At 39.1% G+C, this 16,030-nt stretch overlaps 1 protein-coding gene across 3 annotated transcripts; it reads left to right on the forward strand.

Moving 5' to 3' along the window:
• The first annotated feature begins 771 nt into the window (after positions 1-771).
• On the forward strand, positions 772-15,750 carry spag5 (sperm associated antigen 5). Of its 3 annotated transcripts, none has more exons than XM_084715201.1 (24): positions 772-904; positions 1,211-1,339; positions 2,052-4,348; positions 4,469-4,661; positions 5,228-5,344; positions 5,539-5,634; positions 5,749-5,883; positions 6,857-6,976; positions 7,098-7,190; positions 8,409-8,543; positions 8,668-8,761; positions 9,246-9,393; positions 9,556-9,606; positions 10,024-10,198; positions 10,576-10,709; positions 10,976-11,144; positions 11,410-11,554; positions 13,071-13,317; positions 14,524-14,656; positions 14,739-14,819; positions 14,900-15,049; positions 15,202-15,276; positions 15,390-15,470; positions 15,561-15,750. In XM_084715201.1, exons 1-24 carry the CDS (start codon positions 866-868, stop codon positions 15,630-15,632), a joined length of 5,109 nt encoding a protein of 1,702 aa, XP_084571327.1. In that variant the 5' UTR covers positions 772-865; the 3' UTR covers positions 15,633-15,750. The 3 variants fall into 3 exon arrangements, with proteins under 3 accessions (XP_084571327.1, XP_084571329.1, XP_084571328.1); XM_084715203.1 differs by having other exon boundaries at positions 13,080-13,317; XM_084715202.1 differs by having other exon boundaries at positions 5,542-5,634.
• The last annotated feature ends 280 nt before the right edge of the window (positions 15,751-16,030 follow it).

Below are 16,030 nucleotides of genomic sequence, written 5' to 3' on the forward strand. Positions count from 1 at the left end.
CGCGAGAGTGATTATTCAAACCAAACTATGATCTATCACTAACTCCAACAAAATGTTTGTTTTTGTCCCTAAACCTACTAATATTTCTTCGTTGTCACATTTTAAAACATAATTACCTCATATAAAGAGCACAACGAAGGAAAAAAGCGCACAGTAATACGCCTGGAGTATTGTCATTAATCACCTGTTGGGGGTAGCAGTGTGCGCTAGAGCGTCATACATCCGCCCAAGTGTGCCACACAACAACCGAAGAAGAGAAACGGACCAATAGAAGAGCCGACATTTGTGTTTTGAACGAAAAGCGGTTGATGGCAGTTCCACACTACGTTTGTTTACTCTGTTATCCTCACTTTTATAACGTTGGTTAAAGTTTGCCGGGAAATTTAAAAGGTAAATGTGTTTATTTATTTGTTTTGCCTAATTTAATTAACATTTTCTTTAGTTTAAAATCTTAGTTAGTTGACGACGTGGAATGTGTAAAAAAACGAATGTGAATTAACGTAACGTAGCCTTTTCTAGCCTTTTTCCTCGCTAATACCAACTGTAGAAACGCTTTGTGTTATAATTGAGAATTACTTAATACACTCAAATTAGTTTGGGGTAGTTATTAACGCCTATGAATGCACTTATAAGCTTATCTTAGCTTAGTTAATTCTGGTCACCTGCCACCTGTACTCCACAGTTGTCTGTAACGTTAGCTTTTTTTGCTAGCTAACTAGTTTACATGATGATTTCCCTCTAGAAACTTTCTTAATGTTAGTATCCATCAAACACTTAAATTAACTATTGTTTTGGACACGTTTAATATGAAGTTCATTGTATTAACTTTGCAGTTGTACAGGCAGTTCTCCAGCACTAAAGAGTAATGTCCTCCAGGAAGTCAAGTTCCAGTGGGGAAGGCTTGGTAAGACTTTTGTGCCATGTTATGTACAATATATGTTGTTAAATTCAATCAGTGAATATCGCTTGAGAGAACCAGCAAGAAGCAGAAAAGCAATATATTGAACCCATTGCTGCCTGAAAAGGCTAATTCCTGTGTTTTATACATTTATTTATGATTTTAGAGATTTTACGTACTGTTTTTGACTGTCTTGCATCGTAGTGAACACAATTATTTGCAAACAGTATTGGCTTTTTTGAGGTGTCAGTATTGCAGATGGAAAATGCATTCATTTATTTTTCTTAATTTCTTGACTTCTGTTGATGTCAGCCTTCAAGCAGATGTGGAGAGCGCACCCCTCTGAGAAGACTGGACAATGAAATGCTGCATCTGTCAGCTCCATCAGCGAGATTCAAATCAAAGTCACTGCTCAGTGCTGATGCTGTGAAAATGACGAAGGTAGGATGCGAGATGAAACAGTATAAAAATATAATATAATCATTAAATATTAATTAAAATTTTAAAAATTATATCAAAAATCATGGTTATCAATATTTTAATGGTATTGTTCAAATGTGCTGAAAATGTTCAAAAAGCACTTTTCACAAAGTTTTATATTTAACCCTCTCAGTGATTTGAAATGGCACCATGTCCTTTGATGTCAGCGTTCTGCTGGATAGTATTTATCATGAATTTTTCAAAGCATGGTAATCAATCAATCAATCAATCAATCAATCAATAATTACAATTTTAAGTGGTAATGCTAATCGTAGGGCTGGGCAATAAGGGCAAAATCAAATATCACAATATTTTTGATAAAATACCTCTTATTAACCAAATTATTAACACGATGAGATTTTTGATAGATGATCATCAGAAATGTGGCTGTAATGACTAAGTGGGTAAAGGCAAATAATAGCACAGTCTAACTTCAGAAAATCAGACAATATCTAGTCTCATATTACTATGTGTGTGTGTGTGTGTGTGTGTGTGTGTGTGTGTGTGTGTTTATGTTGCCCAGCCCTAACTGATTACAAATAATTTTACTGTGGTTTACCATGAAACAGATAATCCTTTCAGCCCTAGGTGGGTTTATATTAATATTTGGAAATGCTTCAATTGTTTGTAATGTCTGTAATTTTTCTTACCCTCCACTCATTCTGATCAACAGGCTGATTTCCCTGTCTGTGACCCAGAGCCCCAATCACAGTATCTTCCATCAGCAAAAGTGATACAAGCCAATGCTTCCACTATTGATCTGACAACTGCTGAAACAGATTGTGGACTTGGAGATGTAACATTTAAATCCTTCATCTGTCCTGGTGGGGAGGTTGAGATTACAGGCTCTGTAGTGTGTCAAGAAGAGAGTATAATTTTGCCTAAGGATCAGACAATGAAAAACACTTGTGAAACAGAAGATACAGTGATCTCTGACACTGTAATAATTCAGTCATGCAGTGAACATGTAGAACACCCGTATCACAATCCTGAGATTAAAGATGCTTCCTCAGTTGACAGTGTAGCAGGTCTACATGAAATTTCAAACACCGCACTGGCCTCTGGAGACTTGGATGATAAGCATGCCACACAAGATGTCAGAGATTTTCAGCATGACTTTAATGGTGAGAAGGATGTCGCTTGGAAATCATTTGTCTGTGATGGTGGTGAGGTGGAAGTTTCTGATGTCACCAGACTACAAGATGAAACCATTCCTCTGCCCAAGGGACAGCTTGGTGAACCTTTACAAGACGACAGTGTGAATTCATCAAATCTCTCTGCCTGTTACCAACTCTGTGAGGCAGAACATGCAGATCATCCCTACTTTAGCAGTGAAAATGGTGTTCGTGTCATTGCCACCTTCTCGGAAACCACAAATGTTTCTGAAGTGCCTACCAGTGGACTGAGCGATGTCACTTTCAAAACATTTAACTGTAGTGGAGGTGAGATTCAAATTTCAGATGGCACCAAACTTGTGGATGAGACTGTTCCTCTATCAGCCGATCAAACTGCAGTCTGCAGTGAGTCATACAATTATGGTACAGATCCAAGCATGTTAACTAGCAACCAGGATGTGGCATACAGTGATGATCATTTAGATCATCCGTACTGTAATATGGAAAATTACCCATCAGCCCCAACTGGAAACCTTTCCATTACCCAGGAACCATTACCATCTAGCCTGGATTCTGTGGATGAAGTTGAACAGATTAGATTAGTGGTATCTGATAGCCAGATTAACAGACAAGAGAGTATGACATCTGGCTCTGTCATCAGTGCCAAAAGTGAGGTTGAAGAATCAGATGGCACTGAATTGGCTCAGAAGACTTCCCTTCTGCCTGATGACCAGGCTATGACCTCTCTGCCCGTGGGTGACAACAGCATACCTACTGATCTTAAACAGGATCACATTCAAGACAACTATGAACAGCATAGCAGCCACCTAGAAAACAATGAAGTTGTGGGAGACACTGAACCACCAGCTATCAGAACATCATCACTGACTAACACATCATTAAAGGCATTGGATGATAAATCTGATAACTCTCAAACGCAAGAAACATCAGAAAAGGACTCAATACATCCTGAAGACGTTGCATTGCCTTCAGCGCCTCATAAAACAGAGTCTTCTGACTGCAGCCATCCTGCACCCTCTGCAGAGACTCCTACACCTATGGAAGTGCACCTGGGACACGTCTCTGAAGTCTACATCAGCAGGGAACCCCATGAATGCAGTGAAGCAAAAGACAGTGCTCTCGGTTCACTGGGAAATGGAGCTGCTCTTTCTAACTCTGCAGAAAAACCTCATGCAGAAAACCTGCCTGATGTTTTGAAACGGCTCTCAGAGTGTCCTTCGGTAGCATCAGCTCTGCAGTTTGGATTCCTCAGTCCTGTTGTTAGGAGAGCCTCGCTGTTTGTTTCAAAGGCTCTTAAGGATCCTGCTGTAGACCAGTTTTTGGCTGACGATTCTGCTCTTGAGAATGAAAAGAGCTTGGTGGCTCCCGTTAACGCAGGGTTATTCACAGAGCTCTTGGAGAGCCCCATGCCACGTCCTCTGTTTAACTCTACAGCACTCGGTTGCAAGGCCCAGCCAGGCCCGGTCACTGAGCCAGTTGAGGAAGTGTTTGTGAAGCCTTGTGCAGCACCTCAGCCTGAAGTGAAGAGGCCGGGTCTGGACATCCCCTTTATTCCAGATGGTCCTCTTCAGCAGCAGCTTCGGCAGATGGCAGAGTTTCTCTACTTGGCATCAGGAAAAATTGGTCCTGCTGCTGTCTCTGCTCCCGTTCCGCCTCCTGCTGCTGTCATGGTCCCTTCAGCAAGAGCTCCTCCTCCAGAATCCAACAGTGTCTGTGTGGGCACAACTCCTACGAAACAGATTGACCACAGCGTCAATACATCTGGCCAGTTTGAGAGGAAGAGGGAATTCTCTGTGGCCGATTCCTGCACTCTGACTGACCCTCTCCTGTGGAAGTAAGTGTTGTCTCTCAATGAGTCATGTAATAAAACTTATTCTGTGATTGAAACCTGGCTAATTCAGCTTGCAGTGTTTTGTCTGTCTCTTACTGTTTCTTTCTGTTTTTGTGCCCTCAGTGTTCCTCCAGGCAGCCTAGAATGTCTCCCGAGACAAGAGCTGGAGCAGAGATTAAGGTCCAGCATGATCATGGTGGAAGCTCTGGTGCAGCAGCTGGCTGCAGCCCGAACGCTTGGATCTCCTTCTGCAGGTCCGGCACCATCAGACCTCAGGGAGAAACTAGTGCAGACAGACCACACTGAACTCAGTCAGGTAAGGACACATTCAGACATCTTTATGGGCAGTGGGACAGTTGAAGCATTTACAGTTGGTACTTTTGTAGATTTATTTTTTTTTCTATGATGTGTCTTAAGTAGAGCCTGACCAATACTGGATTTTTGGGGCTGATACTGATATTAGGGTTTTAACAGTTCCGTTATCAATGTATCAGCTGATGCTGAATGTAGTGACAAACTATGGCTGACTAGCTAACTCACTAAAAGGTGTGATAAGCATGAGTGACATGTCGGTTGTCCGGGAAAGCATTATATTAGAGTTATGTTGGAAAAAGTAAATAAGGGTCATTGTTTAAATTTCCAACAGTGTATTCACAAACTAGTTTGCTATTTACCACTTGACACCACACCTCTGTCTGCTCTGCGTTATTTGCCCATGTGCATCTTTTTCTGCATTATGTTGTGGGGGAAAAACAAAAACAAAAATACAACCCAACAATACATATGCATCAATAATATCTTTGATTGGCCCATGTAATTTTTTCCCCCCAGAGAGGCCACAATTTCTGTTTTAATGGTTTGCTTGTTTTGTATTTCATATAGACATCAATGCACAGAGACCTATATTTGGAGGCTCTGAGCAGGATTGCTGAGTTGGAGCTTGATGGAAGTTCTTTACAGAACCTCACCCAGTCTGTGCAGGACATGAGGGCCACCATGGTACGACACAAACAATGACACAACACGTGTTCTATGTTGCAGAAGGCTTTGGCACATCAATGTGTTAAATTACTTCTTGTATATAAATTGTGTGAAATGGTTTCTTAATGATTTACATCTTTGCATGTGAAAAAATGCATTGACAAACCTGATTTAGTTCTTTAATAACTGTCAAGTGTGTGTGTTTGTCCCAGCAGACTTCTTTGAGTTGTGACACAGATGCTGCTCTCTCTAACTTGAAGCAAATAGGAGATGTTGTCAGAGACGAACATCAAAGCCTTGTTTCACATGTATGTAAATATGTATAATATAATATCTTTGCCATGTGACATCAATTTGATATTTTTGTGTAATTATCCAGTGGGTGTGAATTTTTTGATGCATATTTTCTCTGTCTTGTTTAGTACGGTCAGATGAAGTCTTTATTTGAGAAAATGAAGAAGACGCAGACAGCGATGATGCAAAAAGTCAAAGATGCTCTTCACCAAAGAGATGACATGAAGACACAGATGGAGGAGGCCTTCACAGCCAAGGAGGCGGTACACACTGACAAATTTCTTAATTGTTTAAGTGACATATTTTTTTGTTTCTAGCTTCATTACCATTCCAGTCCTCATTCAAGTGACTGCAACACAAAAGAATTTGGGTTTGAGGTTGTCCAGGTGATATTTGAAAGTAATATTCACTTTTTATAAAAGCATGAAACTTTGTACATTCCTACAGTTTAGGAGCCATCACAAAAATACCCTGTGATGGCCAATGTGATCATTTTAATTTCCACCATAACTAAGTTATGTATTTTAGATGATATCTCCTGAACCACACAAAAACATAGAAAAGCTGTTTTGATTGATTATGAAACAACATCACAGGCTGTTCAGATGAATAGTTAAAGGTGAATTCATTGATGTTGTGAGAAGGAAATCACAGTATCACAAGAGAGGACTTAGATTTTATATTTGTTACATGCATGTTGTGTAGAGTTTTAAATCTTTTGTTCATTAGCCCTGACAAAACAGTTAATGTAAAGAGTAGAACAATATTCAGTATGACCTTAACAGCTTTACTTAAAAATGTGTCAAATGCAAAGATTTACCTGAAAATGTATAGTCTGATGTGCCCCCGCTGTTCAGTTGGTAGAGTGCGTTCTACGTACTCAGGTCATTAGTTCTCTGCAGAGGCTCGTGTTCGATTCCAGCCTGCTGCCCTTTGCTGCATGTCATCCCCTTGCTTTCTCTTCCCCCTTTCCTGTGTCTTTACAGCTGTTTTATCATAGTAAAGAGAACAAAGGCTGAAAAATACTTAGAAATATATAGTTATAGTTTTGTGACACGCATTTCTGACAATGTTCAGGGCCTCAAACTGTACAAGAGTAACAAGTTTCATCACCTGGACTCAAGTCATTATGACGTGAATACAAGTACAAGTTTTTGACTTGTTTATTGCAGATGTGTTTTTGTAGCATTCATCATTCCAGGAGCATTAAATTCGTGTCTGGTTGTTTGTTTTCAGGCCTTCAGTGTGACAGAACAGGTGAGGACACACTGTGCAACAGAAATCTCAGAGCTGGAGAGGACTGTGGGGTCTCAACAAGAACTGTTAGCTGCCCTTGAACAGACTTACCCAGAACAGGTAATAGAAAACAGACAAAAACAAAACAAAACTCTGTTTTGAGTAAAATAAAATAAATAATAAATAAATAAATCAAATCCATCAGAATGTGTTTAATTTCTCTTTTTTTCTCCTGATTCAGGTTGCATTAAACCAGGCCTACACTGAAACACTGAATTCTGCCTCTGATGTTTTGTCCACAACCATAGAAGAACAGTCCACTTTGATGAAAGAAGTATGTTCAATGCAGTTTTTTTTATTATTATTATTTAGAAGAGACTCAAATAAACACTGTAACAATTCCCAAAAGTTACAATCTGCTGGACACTGCAAAAGATAAGATAAGCAGAAAGAACCAGAATCTGATGTGTCAAAGTACTATCAACAAAATTATTTTTAAAATATATTTTTATTTCGCTTTTAAACAGTCAAAGTCAACTTTTTTTGTCCATTCTGCCATATGTACAAAACATAGAGGGTCGAAATGCTGCTTCTTTGACCCCTGTGTTGATAAACATACTATTACTAGAAGAACAACAGTTGAAAATACTAAGATAGGAACAAAATGCTGAAAAAGTACTATGAATGTGAATATTTTCAAGTTAAGCTAGGGACTGGGGGACAATAATAAGGCACAGATAAAGAACAAAAATACCCCAAAACTGTAAAGATAAAAAGATTTAAAGGGACAAATAAAGAATAAGAACTGTAATGAATAATTCTAATTATAGTGCAAAAAGGGATGACACAGAGACAAATACAATTCCATACAAACAATACACAGTGACCACAAGAATTAAATATCTGACTTAGATCCCAGGCACATGATATGCACAGCACATACTACAATCAAGAAAATAATTGCACACAATCATATAAATGTGTTGTGCAAATGTATATATGTAAGGGACAATGCTCAGACTCTTCCATTTGACAGTGATACAATAAGTGCACACCTTGAAAAGAAAGAAAAATAAAGAAAAGATTTTATGTTCTAAGAAAGCTCTGAAAACAAAAGACAAATAAAAAGGAATCAACAAATGAATATACCACCTTTTGACCCAAAAAACGTCATTTGGCGGTAATTCAGTAAGTCTTTTACAGCATATTTAAAGAAGGGTGTCCAAATCTGAAAAAATCATCCATTTTACATTTAAATGTGTGTGTTAGATATTCCATTGGCATTAACTCAACATCAGCTTATGCCATCTCACAACTGTAGATGGTGCACTGTCACTCCATCTAAGCAATATATTTTTTCATGCAGCAAATGTAAGACTACTGAGCAGCTGTTGTTGATAACAGTGTTTTGTTTTAAATTATTTCAGTTTCAATTTAATAACAACACAACAGTATTGTCTTATCATTTTACTCCCGTACATGCTGGTTGAATTGTGACAGAATTAAAACTTTGGTCATAATACTGATGCTTTTTGCGGCCATCTTTTCACAGCTCTGCACAGTCAGAGGCCTTCTGCAGAAAACTGCTCCCCTGCTTCTGAAGCTGAACGAGAAGGCAGCTGCTGCTTTGAGGGAGCGAGACGAGCACATGTCTGCTAGAGACCAAGCTGTCGAAGAGAGAGAGCAGGTCGGCTGTCCATAATTGAACTGGGACACTTGTTGCCCCGCCACTCATTTGTCTTATAGTAATGATGATGTCTGCAAACCATGGAGATGATTTCTCTTTTTAATTTAAATGAACTTCTCAACAGATTGAAGAAGAATGGAACCAAACAAATTTGAATCTCCAAGCTGCCAGAGAACAGATCGGTGATTTAAATCTGCAGGTGACAATTCTGACCTCAGGTAAAGAAAACTGAAATAATCTTTTACTTTCTTTGTTCATTTCCTTCCTTCTCATTTTAAACATTTGTATGGTCCAATAAAATGGCCTTAAAAAGGCATTGTGATATTTTAGGGTATACAATATTCTTGACGATATGAAACCATAAAATTCGAAAGAATATTTTTGGTTTAGAACTCACAAAAGCTGTGGAGCTCTCCTCGCAGGATTTTTCGGCTCTGCTTTTACTTAACCAGCTTGGTTCTGCTACAGGTTTTGAAATTAGTTTGTTGCATTACCCCCTTTCTCAATACTGAAGTCACTCCCCTTTTTTGAGGTAGTTTGTCCACCGTAATATTGCCATCACAATATGTTAAAATTATATAATAAAATTAGAACAGTGTATCGTGAACAGTAGCACACCACTAATTTGCATAAGCAGCCAATATTGTGGCTGTCTTCTTTATCAGTCTAAAATCTATATGAAATCTTTTTGTAAAATTTCAGAGATGGGTGTGCTGCGTCAGAAGCTAACAGAAAGGGAGGAGGAGAGGGGTCAGCTGGAGAGGAAGGTTACAGAGCTGTCTGCCACCGTTTCCTCCACTTTGGCCTCCTACGCCTTCCTGGAGCAGGCCCTCGCCGCTGAGACTACAAAGTATGATCACCACAACCACACTGTTCTGTTGATGGCATGCATGTGCTCAGGAATGTAAAACGAAACAAATACTGTGCCACTGAAACATTGATATTTCTTTGAACAAGCAAAAAATACTCACTGAGCTACGGCATGTAGAAGTTAAAAATGTTCTCGTTTCAGGTTGCAGCAGTCGTGGAAGGACATCCAGCTAGCCAAGGAGAGAGCAGACGAGTAAGTGTTGACACTGGTTTGATTTACTCATTAATGAATGAAACAATAACTTACGTATGTCAGGTTGAAATGGGTTAATGGTTTGATCTGAAGTCGTGAGCAAAATCAAAGTGAGACAAGTTGATCTATCTTTATATCCCATATTAACTTCACATTTATTTAAAATTTCTATATTTGCTTTTAGTAAGATGATCTGTTTGGGTATCCAAACTTCTTTCTCTATTCATATACTCTGGTTATTAAGGAACTTCTCTCTCTTTCTGTTGCTAATAACTTTCCTTCACAGTTATCCAAATGCAGAATATTAAGAAACAAATATCCCGCCATGAGTTTAAACCACTTGAGTTATGACGCCAATAGACAACCTTAACCAGATGCCACAACTGATGTCATTATGTGTGTTCTGTCTGCATCCAGGTTGGAGACGTCACTCGGTCAGTCGGAGCAGCGTGTGTGTGAGTTGAGTCAGGCTCTGGCTCAGAGTGAGGAGCAGCTCCGTCAGTTGCAGACCCTCTCACAGTCCCAGAAAATGGAGATCCAGCAGCTCCAGGATGTCTGCACACAACTCAGTGGTGTCCGGGAGATGAACGAGGTTGGTGTTTTGGCCTTGTTCAGGTTACCAGCCCAAACATTTTCTTTGGCACATGCAGACTGTAGGGATGGTTGCGCATGTTCTCATAAATTACCGCTGCACATATGCAAACGCTTGGTTAAACAAGTATATCTCTGGCCATACTTTATCTGACTGTATGGAAATCTGATGTTTTCATGTCACAGATGATGAATGGAAAGCATTTAAATGTGAAACGTGATGTAAAACATACTCATGTAGGCTGATAAAGGAGTTCATATTGAACCGCCAAATTCGATTTGACTGACAAAAGTCAGGTACAGGTCAAGACGTCTGTTAGTCTGCCTTATGGTGGTTTTCTGGTTTAATTTCCCATTTTGTGTGTATGTGTGTGTCAGTTCTTACAGATGGAGAATGAGTTGGCGAGGGAGCAGATGTCTGAAAGTGAGCGTATGCTGAGTGCTAACCTGCAGGGGCTCCGGGAGAGGAACATCCAGTGTGAGGATCTAAAAGGAGAACTCAGTCAACTCAAGTAAGTCGAAGCCAACAAAACTCATGTAAAGTATCTTTTTAATGGATTTAAAAAAATATTAATAAATATAAATATTTTTTTAAATATGAAAACTAATTAATGTGCTGTTATTATATCCATGTATTAGTGAGAAATGCTGATTGACGACACCACTGCTGTCTGATTTAATTACTTAAGCATTTTGTCATCATCAACTGTTTGGTCAGAAACTTGTGTTTTTGTCTGTACACCACATGATAATTTGTCTGTGTGTGTGTGTGATGCAGGCTTGAAAACAGGAGTCTGCAGGAGGAGCTGGAAATAACCAGGTCCAGAGCCAGAGAGACCCAGCTGGAGCTCGGAGAGAAACTGGCACAGGCGGTCACTGAAGTCACTTTACTGCATCACACACTGCGAGGAGTGACCAATGAGCTCCTTGCAGCTCTCAATGACCAGGTATCACATGAGAACTGCTAAAAACAACCTGAAACAGAACAACAATCAGGTTTCACCGCCTATATCTCACGCTGATATGTGCCCATGCTTACAGTTTATTCTATACATAGATTCAGCATGCAGGGCTGTACTCAGTACTCTATAAGTGTAATATCAAACTTCCTAGTTTTGTAAATGGAAATAATGCTGAAAGACTTGTGTAAGTGAGTGGACTGCAGGGGGAAATGCATTTTGTCACACAGGCTTATACGTCTTAACTTTTCAGACATCAGAACCACCAAAGGACAAAGAGTCTCAAGCAGTCCAGAACATGGAGCGTCGTCATCCGTCCAGCTCTTTTGTGGACAGCATCATGGTTGCATTAACTGCTGAGAAGGAGGAAGACAACAACACAGAGACACCTGTACCAGGTACTGTAGCTCACCCTGCATATGTCTTGACATAGGCTTGCTGCAGTAGTCGGTGTAGTCAGTGTAACACGATCCTCAGGTATGCACTGATAATATTACTTGCCCACTGGTCCTTTTAGATTAAAAAAAAAAAAAGGAATTAAAACCCACTGAGTTTATTTCTGGCCTGTCAATGCCAAAATTAATCAAATAATAAAAACTTGAAGTTGACTATGACTAAGTGTTTTAGCAAAACTTATTTGGACAATGGAGACTACAGTTTGAAAGTGCAACAGCCGAGTCACATGAGTCAGAGAGCTGACTGACAAGACGATGGTGGAGGATTTGGTGTCAAAAGCAAATGCGCCTGTTTGACAATATGTTAGTAGGTAACCTGATGTCAGTGAGGTGATCTGTAAACTTTGTGTAGATTGTCATAAGGTGCCATCATCTGGAGGCAACATCTCCAAACACCTTGAAGCTCAGTAGAAGAGTGAGGCCGCCTCGTCTGGAGAGGCCAGAATGTTAAAGATCAGAGAAAGAGCTCCACAGATATTTAGTTTCATCGATGATTATCTTTTCTTGTAAAATGTCTGGTATAATCTGTAACAGCAGTGCTGTCACAAGTTTATTAACCAGTGAGAAATTTTCTTCACAGTGGCATCCTTATTTCAAAGTGATAATTTGGCCAAAATGTAAGAGTGCATTAGACTATTGAGTGGCTCAGTTCTTTGAAGGGTTATGAATTAAACTTCTTACAGACTTTTGCTCATACAAACCTCCTGTTACTTGACTTCCGTTTTAGTTTTGTTTTTTTTTTAACCTTGAACACACTTATCAACTGTCCAACTTATACAGTAATGCTGGTTAAACACATGCTGGTGGCTTCATGATCCTCCATCCAAAGTCAAACACAGATCACACGCTCGCACTGCTTTGGTGAACATCTGTTCCTCTTTTAGATGAGAGCTATTGTAAGCATTTTATTTAATTTGGTGCAGCGTGATCATGTTTGGCAGGTGCAAACAAGTATCTCTGAGCAGTGACACCTGTGACAGCTGTTTCATCTGAATGTCTCAAATGTGAGTTGAAATTGTGTTCAGCAGACCTGTATCATATACGCATCTCCTTTTTGAAAAGGAGGTTGAGTCGATTTCCTAAAAATAACCTGTTCCTTCATTTTAATAAATAGCGGGTGACAAAGTCATGTTCATGTGTTGATAAGCACTGCATTTTCTTCAGGACTCTATCTGCTGTTGCAATTATCTGATTTTCCGGTGGATAATAAACATGACCGTCATTTTCTTCCTATTCTGGTAAAATGTACGGCTTAAATTACTCTCTATATTTTAAATTAACACGTTTCAGAGTAATTTTGAAGCAACTGATCTACAGTGCTAGCGTCTTGGTAACAGGAGTAATTTCATACCTACTTATATGAAAAATATAATTACACACCTTGAACTCAGCTCAGAGAAGCATAAATGTCGTCTAATGCCTTTAGGAAATGGAAAATCTAAGTTGTAGTTCTTTTCAGTCCCTTCAGACATGCCTGAGCCACAGTGTGAAACTTTGTACAGTGAGACGAGCGCCTTCACCCGCATCACGGCCATCACCCCTAAAAAGAATTTGAACACAATAGAGTTTGAGCCCGAAGAGGACGAGCAAAGCAGTGTGACGGAGCTGTTCGCTGACCTGGGCGGCACCGTCACTGAGCTCATCAGCACTCTGAAGTTGGTGCAACAGCGTAAAGATGCTCAGCTGGAGGAGCTGCAGAACACCATGTAAGTGATGGAAAATGTGAATGTGAACACATTGAGGGAAACTACTAATAATTGTTACAATTATTGATTCATAGGTTCTATTTAATTTGACCAATTAGCTGCTCTGTTAATACAATTGTAGAAAAAAAAGATGGAATTTATTGTGTATAAGGAGTTAGTTATCTTCCATGGATAACCTTCTACAGAATACAACATAACAGCAAATTTATTATCTGTATCTGTTGAGCTAGTGTAGCTCAAAGCCTGTGCCAGACTGATATAAGTGAATAATTTGTCAGGTGAATAGGAACATAACCAACTATAAAAGATTGCAAAGGGTTGCTGTTTACTCCAAATGGTAATTATTTTCTGAATATTAAAGTATTCTAATATTATATGGTAGTGTTCCCCAAACTTTATTTCTGGGGAACCACTTTTTAAAGATGACAAACCATCATGACCCAGTTCATAAAATGTCTTATTTTATAAGTGAGAAATGAATCCCTTTAGGCTGAATTAATAGGCCATCTTATTGTTTTTATTCCCTATCATCAGGAAAACAATATAGGACATTTTAACCTATTTCATAAATGAGACAAATTCACTCAAATTGGAGTTAAGGCTCTTTTTTTCCTCTCATCAGTAAAACAATATACATATTTTATTTTATTATTTTTTTTTTAAATAAAAGGTGTACTGCAGATATAACTCTTAAATCTGCAGAAATTCTTCCACTGTCTTTTATTTAACAGGCGACCCAAATAAAATCTACCGCGACCCACCAGTGGGTCATGACAGAGTCTCTTGGCACGACTGCTGTACAGTATTTGAACAGACTTGTATAATATGGTTCGGTTTGTGTACTTATAGGTGACGAATGGAAGGAATATTTGGTGTTTTTGCTGGGGTAAAAAAAGTGTCTCAAATGAGTAATTGATTCTAAAAATAGTTGCTGCCTAGATGCTCAAGTGATAAGAAAACTCAATGTGACAAACAACACGGGAACACTGACTGAAAGAATCTGCACCTTATTTAAGCAACATGCTTTGGCACAGGGTCTTCATAGAGGGTTTGGTATTGATGGGGCCACAGAAAAAGTGTAGTATAGTTTTCTTTCATATGTGACAAATTAGCCTCATGTCTAGAAAATTGTTGATGGAAGTATATAAAATATAAAATTTAAGGTGAAATTTGAGTAGTCTTACATTATATTTTGTGTTGTTCCAGCTGTGGCCTGCAGGTGGAGCAGCAGGCTGCAAACAGCAGACACCAGGCTGAGGTGTTTGAGTTTAAGCATCAACTCAGCCGTCTGAACAGCCTGGTTGAGAGAGGAAACCAGGCACTGCAGCAGAAAGCTCAGGTGAGAACTGAAAATTGAAAAAAGACACAGAAGAGCTTTGGCTGATGGGAGAAAAGCACTAACGAATTTTCTCTTTACACAGGATGAGAAAACTATCACAAAGTTGATGTCAGATATCCAGGAGACCCAGGAATTTCTAAATAAGCACAAGACTGACAATGGCGTAAGGCACATTCATGTTTATTTTTCAAAACACCTGGGATACGGTTGGCTAAATGTAACAGGTTATCATTTGTTTCACAGGAACTGCGGAAGGAAGTGGTTGAGCTTCGACGTTCTCTCCAGCAGTCAAAGGTGGAGTCACAATTCCTGCGGGGGGAGCTGAGAAAAGCTGGTGGCCAATCAGCTACTCCAGCACATTTCATGGAGGAGAAGATCCATTTGTTGAAAGAGGTATGATCCTAACACTTCGGGGTGTGGGGAATTGCCAGATTCAGTGTATTTATTGTAACATTTTGAAGGATATTATTGAGCAAACACTCAAAAAGCACTTCAGGTTTAATGCTCATTTTCTTTAACATGGGTATCTTATTTTTTATCTGTAGGTGGAGAGACTGAAGTTGAGTCTTCAGGAGGTGGAGCAAGCCAGAGTTAAACTCCTTGAAAGAGCAAAAAGACATGTAAGTATCATCTTGATATACTGTAGTGGTTATTAATACTACAGAATATCTTCATACATAATAAAAGAGCTTAAAAAAAACGGTCATATAAAATTTTGTGATGCGTCTCACAGCAAATCATCCACCAGAGCAACCAGCAGAAAAGTGAGAATGAACTTCAGATGCTAAATAACATGATCAATAAAGTCCGAGAGGTGAGAGATGCTTTTTATTTTCCCTTTGTGTTCCCTTCGTTCATCCTTGACGTTTGGATATTTGAGGTAATGAGTGTTTTCTCCACACAGACGCTGCTGTCTTTGCCAGATGTCATGAAGAACAGTGAACAAGTCCAACAGCTTATTGAATACATTGGCTGACCTGTTTATGTCTCCCGTGTTCATTGTATTTATGTTTATGTCATGTTTTAGCTTGTCCTGGCTGTAAGTGTTCATATTTTTAAATATGATTGAAATAAAACAAATTGTCTTTGTTTCTGACATTTGTGATCTCTTTTGCGTTTCAAGAGTGATGGCAGGGATAGAAGTCGGTTTTCAACATGTTTGTCTGCTTTGTGTCAGCAAATGTTTTTGTTAAAGGCATAAAGTGGAACGAGGCTCATATAAGCATAAACCTCCCTCACAGTTGTCACATAAGACTCATCAGAGAGAATCTGCCATCAGCCTTTATTTACTTATTTTATCATAATGTTTGCTGGTCTTGGAATCATTCCAGTGCATTTATGAACAGCTTGGACAAATCCTACTGATTAAACATT

Source organism: Lutjanus erythropterus, chromosome 3 (genome assembly GCF_056507025.1).
Source record: "Lutjanus erythropterus isolate fLutEry1 chromosome 3, fLutEry1.hap2, whole genome shotgun sequence".
Lineage (NCBI taxonomy): Eukaryota > Metazoa > Chordata > Actinopteri > Lutjaniformes > Lutjanidae > Lutjanus > Lutjanus erythropterus.

What these genes read in the sequence shown, in the direction of transcription:
- spag5 (XM_084715201.1), top strand. Translation starts at nt 866, where the DNA reads ATGTCCTCCAGGAAGTCAAGTTCCAGTGGGGAAGGCTTG. An exon ending in ACCACACTGAACTCAGTCAG is followed by an intron (nt 4,662 to 5,227) that starts GTAAGGACACAT and finishes TATTTCATATAG; the next exon opens with ACATCAATGCACAGAGACCT. An exon ending in CACAGAGACACCTGTACCAG is followed by an intron (nt 11,555 to 13,070) that starts GTACTGTAGCTC and finishes AGTTCTTTTCAG; the next exon opens with TCCCTTCAGACATGCCTGAG.